Source organism: Ipomoea triloba, chromosome 14, assembly GCF_003576645.1.
Source record: "Ipomoea triloba cultivar NCNSP0323 chromosome 14, ASM357664v1".
Taxonomy (NCBI): domain Eukaryota; kingdom Viridiplantae; phylum Streptophyta; class Magnoliopsida; order Solanales; family Convolvulaceae; genus Ipomoea; species Ipomoea triloba.
The window spans coordinates 2236016-2245571 of NC_044929.1; the positions used below are offsets into that span (position 1 = coordinate 2236016).

General features: G+C 35.4%; 2 protein-coding genes across 2 annotated transcripts; one reads left to right on the top strand and one right to left on the bottom strand.

Moving 5' to 3' along the window:
• Nucleotides 1-2056: 2056 nt before the first annotated feature.
• Nucleotides 2057-6808, top strand: LOC116003565 (integrin-linked protein kinase 1). Its single transcript, XM_031243461.1, has 11 exons — nucleotides 2057-2445; nucleotides 2934-3008; nucleotides 3407-3523; nucleotides 3798-3892; nucleotides 5039-5159; nucleotides 5268-5347; nucleotides 5446-5505; nucleotides 5655-5776; nucleotides 5906-5991; nucleotides 6076-6191; nucleotides 6374-6808. The coding sequence occupies exons 1-11, from the start codon at nucleotides 2140-2142 to the stop codon at nucleotides 6501-6503; spliced, it is 1308 nt and encodes a 435-aa protein (XP_031099321.1). The 5' UTR covers nucleotides 2057-2139; the 3' UTR covers nucleotides 6504-6808.
• A 958-nt stretch (nucleotides 6809-7766) lies between these two features.
• Nucleotides 7767-9083, bottom strand: LOC116004968. Its single transcript, XM_031245170.1, has 2 exons — nucleotides 8548-9083; nucleotides 7767-8021 (listed from the first exon to the last, which is right to left on the bottom strand). Exons 1-2 carry the CDS (start codon nucleotides 9052-9054, stop codon nucleotides 7935-7937), a joined length of 594 nt encoding a protein of 197 aa, XP_031101030.1. The 5' UTR covers nucleotides 9055-9083; the 3' UTR covers nucleotides 7767-7934.
• Nucleotides 9084-9556: the final 473 nt, after the last annotated feature.

Consider the following 9556-nt stretch of genomic DNA (forward strand, 5'->3'; position numbering starts at 1 on the left):
CCCCCCCCCCCCCCCCTCTCCCTCTCCAAGCAGATCTTTAAACTTTGTGTAGATATAGCAATGAGGTGAAATCTTTTTTGATTGTAAAAATAGAGATAATGGAAAAGAAAGAATTGAAAGTAGCCATTGGCTACCTTTGAAGGTCTTTGGTTTTTTATCCTTTTTTTTTTTTTAATTTAATTGGATATTTGGATGGATAGAGATCAAAGTCTCTTGTCGAGAAGAATTTTTTATCTTAACAATCTAAAATGTATATTGTCAAGAGAGGAGTTGAAACCCACCATATACCTAAAATAATGATTTTTCTGTTTTATTTTTTATCTTAACAATTTTAAAAATGTCATTAAACATGGCAATGACCTCAACCACAATTTTAAAAATGTCATTAATCTCACCTAACATCATATAAAAGAATTAATTTTTATCAAGGCTAAGGATGCCGATCCCGACCTCAATTCTACTTAATGGTATTGTGAAGTTTGTCATTGCGCTCTGATACCAAATTAAAGCATGTGCTCCATCTCAACTAAAAGTCTAAGCTGATAGTTGGACTGCACATATTATATTTATTCTCACAATGAGGCCCGTCCTCGCTAATGAGCAAATAGAAAAGCTTATTCTTTGTCAAGGTCAATGTCTTAGTCAAGAAAATGCTAAGCTTTGGACATTACAAGGTCTAACCTCAACTAATCATGAATGAAATTTTTTTCCTAAGGGCATTACGAGGTCATATCTCACCTAATGCCGAATAGAAGATCTTATTCTTGGCCAAGGTCAATGCCTTAGCCAAGAAAAAGCTATGCTTTCTCTAAGGGCATTACAAGGTCCAACTTTGCTTATTGTCAAATGGAAAAATTTTCCCTAATTGTGTTACAATGTCCGATCTTGCCTAACATCAACAAGAAGAGTTGTGGCACCAAGTTGGGTTCATGCCTAACACCAAGACCATTAGGTAGAAGTATGCTTCCCATGCTTATGCAGTTATGCTTGCAACAAAAGTCGAGGTTGGGTAGCCTTATACCTAGTTATTATGCCTATAAAAGAGGTGAATTCAAGATTAGTTTCCATGTCAAACAATGTTCGTCACTTTTGTTAAGCTGGAATAGAGAGGGTGTGTCCCTACTTCCCTACGAACACGGGGTAAACACCTTTGCATCCTTTCTCTCTTTTTGAAACTAAGTCCTAGACTAGGACAACTTGGACTAAGGGGCTTGTGATATATCTTCACCTTCGATTCTCTATTTCTTTAGGGTGGTGGTTGGAGGGGGTTGCTTACAAGTTACAACTCCTCAATCGTTGTATAACGCCCCTATGTGACTATGTGAGTTCATCTTCACCCAAATAGAAGAGCTTGCTCCTAACCAAGCTCATAAATACCAGTCATCTATAATTCTTGTAGCTTAGGGAGTGGAGGCTAATGGTGAATATATTAAACCCAACCCAAGTGTTTAAAGCCAAGAGGCATGACATATACCCAAGGTGAAGCATGCAGACTGAGGGTTGACCTTGAGGTTGGCTGCATTGGGAGGTTGGGTTGACCAAGCTCGGAGGATGTACTCGAGAGATCTGGTGTCAACTAATTAAAGGTCGTTACAAGCACCCACTTTGCATATATGGGTGCACAATTTCACACGAGACGTTGCTCCAAAGTTTCATTGTATAAATAGTTCACCTCAAGTCTTATTTAAACAAAATTTTGTCTCATTTTAACACTTAATCTTGTAATTCCAAGACAATTAATAACAACATTTGCAAGTTTGTTATCTTATTCAAACATCATTGTGTCTTATACATTTTTGGTCCTTACTTTATATTAGAGTGATTAACTCAGGCCCCATTTTAATTATTTCCATCAGACTTAATCACAAATTAATTAATTGAAAATGTATAGCATAATGTATCTTTCGTCAAACTGCCCAAAAGTAGGAATAAATTCAGTGAAATTGATAATTAAATCCACATATTTCAAGTAAAATGATTTGCTAAAGATAAATATTGCCAAAAAAAAAAAAAGAAAGAAAAAAAGTCAGCAGTAGTTTAACTGGGTTCAATAGAAACGTGCCAAACGGCAAATCTAATCTCACGCGCTCACTCCTCAGCCCACAGAGAGACGAATCCGGTGCGAGCGCGACCCGAAATATGAGTGGAAGCGAAGGCGGCTCAGATCATTCCGCCACCGGGAGTGGAGGAGACGCGCCGACGGCGGAGAAGAAGAAGGACAAGGCCAGAGTGAACCGCACGTCGCTCATACTGTGGCACGCCCACCAGAACGACCTGCCGGCCGTGAGGAAGCTCCTGGAGGAAGATAAGACGCTGGTGCAAGCTATAGATTATGATAAACGGACTCCGCTCCATGTCGCTGCTCTCCACGGCTGGATCGATGTCGCCAAGTGCTTGATCGAGTACGGAGCTGACGTCAACGCGCAAGATCGATGGAAAAATACGGTATAATTCTCTAAATATGATGCTAATTTGGAGTAACTTCTACTTTTAAATTCAATTTTTCTACAAGTGAAAGTTGGAGTGAAGTTATACTGTAGATAATGTGCTGATTTAACTGTAATTATGTTCCTATAATCATTGTTCTATTACAATGGAAGTAAAATCTCAACTGTTGAATTTTTAGTTGCTGATTATTCTATTCCCTAGTGTCCTGAAATTCATATCTTGGCCAAACAACCGTCTCTTCAAGTTATAGCTTTTCACAATCCCTAGAAGATAGCATATTATACTCTGTTCTTTTGGGAGGAGGGGTAAGAATAGTCTGCTATTGATTAGTCTATTCTGCATTTGGCCATTCTGTATCAGTGTTATACAATGTGCAAGTCACTCTTGTGATTCTGCATTTATTCTCAACTTTATACTAAAGTGTGTGTTTAGCTTTTATTAAATGTTTAGCTGCTTGGTTATCTGATTGGCTTTCATTATGACAGCCTCTAGCTGATGCTGAAGGAGCTAGGAAACACAACATGATTGAATTATTGAAGTCGTATGGTGGTCTATCTTATGTGAGTTCCTTTATTCATTAATATCTTTCTTAGAATTTTCACTTAAATGTTATCATGGTTCAGTTATTAATGGACATGAACATATTCTGCAATATGAATTTTCAACTATTTATCTGTTAATCGCATTGATTTAATTCCTTTTTAAGTTGTAAAGTGGATATTGAAATGATAGATAGCTTCATAATGAATGATTTTTATGGTGGCATCTTTAGCATATAATACTGGTCTATGCAGAAATGATTTCTGTAGTGCTTCTTATGGTCCCCCTTCTTTTTAATCACTTATTATTCATTTGAGCTCACATATCTATGAATGTACTCCTGAACATGCAAATTTGTGTGCTTCCACCTTTTTTTTTCTTTTGGTACCACTCTTAAGTTTTGATGGTAAACTTTTAGGGGCAAAATGGAAGTCATTTTGAACCAAGGCCTGTTCCACCACCTCTGCCAAATAAGTGTGACTGGGAAGTTGATCCTACTGAATTGGACTTCTCAAACTCAGTTATGATTGGGAAGGTATGGATAAGCTATTTAAATGTGAAGAAAATGTTTATAGATGTTTCAGTTTCTGTTCTTCTACTGTCTTGTTAACTAGCTCAGTTCCATTGTGCCATCCAATTAGCTTTAATGAATTTTGATTTCATGTGGTTATTCTTCTATATAACTTTCAGTTGTATCGCCATTTTTAACTAAGGCTGCTTGCTATTTTGCTTTTTAACATTTGAGCCATATGTTGGTTTGTTATCTATCTGCAAATTTTTTTGTTACTAATAGCAACTTACACTAACAGGGCTCCTTTGGTGAGATAGTGAAAGCTTCTTGGCGTGGAACACCTGTTGCTATCAAACGCATCCTCCCGAATCTTTCAGATGACCGCTTGGTGATGTAAGTAACTAGCTGAAGTCTCTAAAACTCATTATGGGCGCAAATTTTCCAACTTGCAACACGATAAGCTTTAGATTCTGGAGTGTTTGCAATTCTCTCATGATCATTTTTACTAAGGTTTAACTGTTTAAGTACTTAATTAGTCTCTATACTAATGAAAATTGTTCAATGCCCTATACTATTAAAAATATGACAAGTAAAATTGCAAACACTGTTAGTTAGAACTTAGAAATGCTAAGCCTGTCTACATAGCTATAGGTTAGATGATGTGGTTACATGGTTGGATAACATGGCTGCCACAGTTATTAGTTATTACCAATAATATGTTGACCATAATATACTAAAAAATAAGCTAAGGAGATTTAAACTTGGGTTGATATTAAGGGTCCATTTGGAAACCTGGAAAATGACTTCTGGAAGTCGTTTTTTGGATTTTCCAATGTTTGGCTATCAATGGAAAATACTCATTATGGTCAATGAAAAATGACCCAAATGTCTTCCAAGATTTTTACTCGGAAGACTTTTTCAGATACCTATCTCATGCTCAGTTCTCTCTCTCCCTCAGAGGTGTTAAATGGGCGGGTTGACCCGCCATTTATCTGGTTATTATTTGAACCAGACTAGGCTATTCTAGTTAAAATATGGGTCTAGTCGAACTCAACCAAACAATAAAAATCTTGGTCCATAACCCAAAAAATCATATTAAAAAACATTGAAGTTATTTTCTTCAATTTCTTTAGTTTAAACTTATTACATTTATCATATAATTTTATGACTTTCAACCGTATAGAAAAAGATTGTTTTCTGACTTTCTCACCCAATTTAAAAGTATAAGGACTAAATTGAACATTTTTCCTTAGTATAGGGACTGATTAAGTACTTAAACCTTCTACCGAGTGTAAAACCATAAACTTCATTATTAGGGGAAGTTTTAATAGAACACTTGCTGGCCTGGTCATGCTTTGAGGCTCTGGATTGGCCCTTTATATGCTTTCTGGGTGACTTATTTTTAGTGCATAGGTGCTGATCTGTAAGTAATTTCTTTGTAGTGTTACCCAGAATTCCATGGCTATCATTATTGCACTTTTGTCATTTCTGTAGTGTGTTACAAGTAAACTAAAACTTAGTGTTTACTTTTATATACAGTCAGGATTTCAGGCATGAGGTAAATTTGTTGGTGAAGCTTCGACATCCAAATATAGTGCAATTTCTTGGTGCAGTTACTGACAAAAAGCCCTTGATGTTAATTACTGAATATTTAAGGGGGGTATGTATTTTGCACTTTCGTTTCTTCCTTGTTTAAGAGCCTTCTTTTCTTACTATGGCTGAATTGTGATTGTCTGTGCTGAATGCCTTGCTTTATATGTTGTATCAGGGTGATCTTCATCAGTATCTGAAGGAAAAAGGTCCACTCAGCCCATCAACAGCGATCAATTTGGCAATGGACATTGCTAGGTAGTTGCAACTCAATTTTTCTTCACTCTTTTAATTTCCATATTCATCTAACTTTAGTTTTCAGTTTTCTAATCATTATTGCTAATTTATGTTGGCAGAGGCATAGCTTATCTTCACAATGAGCCAAATGTTATAATTCACAGGGATCTAAAACCAAGGCAAGTTGATGATTCTCTCCACTGTATGAATGGATTGTTAGACAGTGCAACTCTTATGTTGAACTCCGTTTCTTAGAAGATTAATAAAATTTTCATAGTTACTATTATCATCTGAATAGCTGAGCCTTCCAATGTGGTTGGGCTTTCAGGAATGTTCTTCTCGTCAACTCCAGTGCAGATCATCTGAAAGTTGGAGACTTTGGATTAAGCAAGCTCATTAGGGTTCAAAATTCTCATGATGTATATAAAATGACAGGAGAAACTGGAAGCTGTAAGTTTTTCTCAATCTTTTTGAGGCATTGAGTTTGAATGGGAATAAATGTTCTGCAAGCCTGTTAATGTTTCTTCACATGGTTAGGTATAATTTTTAATGTCTTCCTTTTATCATCTGTTTAAAAAGATCGATATATGGCCCCTGAAGTTTTCAAGCACCGGAGATATGACAAAAAGGTTGATGTTTACTCCTTCGCAATGATACTATATGAGGTAATTTTTGTTTTTATACCAATATACATGTGAAAAGGCAGATGAAAAATATGTATCTCATAAATGAATTATTAACTGTCTCAGATGCTAGAAGGGGATCCACCATTGTCAGGCCATCAACCATATGAAGCAGCTAAACATGCAGCCGAAGGACAGAGACCTATATTCAGGGCAAAAGGATTTATCCCCGAATTGAAAGAGTAAGATATTTCTCACTTTCACTACAAAATCACATGGCTATTGAGTGTACACCGGACATTTCGTGCAAATTTGAATGACATTTATATTGTGATTGTGATCTGCATGGGGTGTTTAAATCAACTATATTCTACTCGTGAAACCAAAATGGAAACTTCATTCTACTGTGCTTGAAACCTTGTAGGTTAGTTGAGCAGTGCTGGGCAGCAGACATGAACCAGAGGCCTTCTTTCCTGGAGATTCTGAAACGGCTCGAAAAGATAAAGGAAATTCTACCATCAGAGCATCATTGGAGCATCTTTACAACGAACTAAGAACTCGCCAGATAATGAATTTTGTTTCCAGCAATATATCTTTCTCCGAACGTACAACATTCAATTGTGCAGAACTACTTGTGTGTAGACAACCCCACTCGAGTTTGGAAAATGTGTTGCCTGTATGTAATTCTGTGGTCTTCTTCAATTGCTAAACTCTCATAGTCCATAATGACTTAGTTCTTGATGTGATATTACATATTAGGACCTGCTCAAATTTCTATCTTCCCATATTCTTACTTTTGCCATTGTAATCAAAGTACTCATAATGAATTAAATTTCCAAGACAATTTTCTTCTTCCAAATTTCTCATTCTGGTGCATTTGGAAACTCGATTAAGGTTTTGAGTGTTTGGCTACCAATGGAAAATACACTCCAAAGATTTTTTTGAATTTTTATTTCACGCTTAGTTTTCTTGCTCTCTCCTTCTCCCGGGTTTTTTTCTCTCTCCCAAGTGGTGTTAAATTGGCAAGTTTGCTCGCTAAATTTAGAAATATTTAAGTTTTTTTTTCCTTTAATTTCTTTAATTTATATTTATTACATTTATCAATGACTAATTAGGTGGGTCTCTTCCCCTAGCCTTCTTATAGTTTTTAATGAAGTTGTGTTTTTCAAAAACAAAAATAATTAAAATACAAAACAATAAAAATCTTAGACCAGGCCCACAACCTAAAAAGTAAAAATAAAAAAGTTATTCAATTTCTTTTAGAAAATTTTACCCAATTTCATTAGTTCAAAGTATTGCATTCATCACCTTATTACATATGAGTTGGATAGGGTCAAGTGGATCCAAATAATAAAATCTTGATCTTGCTCAAATTATATTTATCACTATGGATAAAGCAACACATTATAGCCTAATTAACCACCCCGCTTCTCTTAGGATAAATCATGTGGCTTTCATTAACCTTGTAGTAAAACTATAAATACGTCCTTACGTCCTTATTTCACTTGAAAAGTATCTAAGTGCACATTACCATCAAATGAAAAATAGATTTTAGTGTATCTTCGAGGCCTATTTAATTGCTTGTGCACTTGTAGGATAAATAAAATTTTAAAGATAAACATTATATCTTTGAGGTCAACTACTATGTAGTGTGATGACATGTCTGTTACTATTTCAAATAGGTGATCACAAAATTAAACTCCGGTAATAGGGTCATCGATTTTTTGAGCTGAAAAAGATTGAAAAAGTATAAAAGAGATACTACTTACATTATTTAAGTTAGACTCATGTTGATTCAGCTAAAAGGTGCAACCAAATGCATATAATTAATACATTTTTATTGTAAAAAATAAGTCGATTAAACTACATACACTTTTAAACAATATAAACAAAAATATATATGATGTACAAAATCAAGTATATATGTTTAATTACACTAGCTATAATGTTTTTAAGCAAGGATGATTGATAATTTAATCAATCAATTAACCAACTCGAATAACTGGAACCTTCCTTGTTGCTTGTAAGAGCTCATTCATCTGACTGATTTGCAACAATAGCTGCTTAATTCTCTGCAAATTTTAAGAATATAAATATGATTTATAATTGATCAGGTAAGGTATGATTCACATCAATAAGGAAAAAGTGTCAAATATATCATTGGAATTAAAAAGTGTCTCATCCAAGTTCAACTATCTAATAAGCAAAATATGTGCAATTGAAATATTATTTTTTAAAATATTTTTTAATGTAATTTGAGTTGAAAATATTTCAAAATTTTCCTCCCAAAAATATGATAGAAGAAATGACAACTCATTAGTACCATATAAACAATATGATCAGATTTTATCAATAAAAATTAGAAAAAATGCCTCTGATTACTGGTCAGCTATAGTGACAACTTTTTTTTTTTCTTTTCTTTTTGTGATTTTTTACCAACTAAGATCACAAAGACAGAACTTAAGAGTCTGTCTTCGGTTAATCGAAGTGAATTAATTGAACTTTTTAAGCTTTAACAAACAATTTTTTCTAATAACTGCGTGTTTCTCTAGTTACTATAAAATAATTTTTATACAGAGAAAATGATGATAGTCGTACCTCATCTTTTTCCTTGATGACATTGAGAATCGCGAATTTGTCTCTACTCTCAAGCTGCGGCGGCGCCGCCTTCCTCTGCATCTTCTTCACATACAAAAACGACGCCAATACCAAAACCACCGTTCCACTCGCGGCAATCGTCATCAGAATCGCGATTCCATTCTTCCTCGTCTTCAATCCAGCAGTTACGCAAGCGAGAATGTGATTTTTGAGGTCGCGAGCAGCTCGGATGAACTCCGATCCAAACACTCCCAATCGCGCCGTCAATCGCCGCTCCTCCTCCTCCTCCTCGATCTCCGCCGCTTCCTCTCCCTCCTCACCACACGACGACGTTTCCAGCCCCGATAACGACGACAGCGAATCCATCGCCTCTAAATTCCCGAAGCCGGAGCCCTGGTCGTGGTCGAGAGGCGGGAATTCTGAGCAATCGGTGGTGATGAAGAATGGTGAGTGTGAGTCGATTTGCTGCCACTCGTTTAGGCCTTCTGGGACAATCTGATCATCCATGGCGAATTATTTTGGATGGATAATGGTGCTGTAGCTTTTAATTGGGTTACAACAAATATCTCTTCTATTCTCTGGGCTTTTGGGGATATTTTTTACCTCACAAAATATCTCAGTGGATAATGTGGCCCATCATGAACTTGATGTACAAAACTACAAATTCTTTCTGTTGATTAATGGATAATGTGCTATGTCCTATGTCACACAACATAGCATAGTAGGAGTCAGAAAAATTATTTCAGGAGATAAAATTATATTAGGATACAAATTCAGTCAACATTAATATTTGATTATACTATATATCATTATATATAGAAAAATATTACTTCAATTCTTAAAGGCATTTTCAATAGTGAGGTTTTTTTTTTTTTTTTTAAATGATTTTTGATGAGTTTTTACATGTGTGATTAGGAAAGAGAAAATACGAGAGAAAAAAGGAAAAAATAAAAATAATATTGAATTTTTTTTAAGACTGTGAAGAGCAATAACGCGACCGACTGGGCGC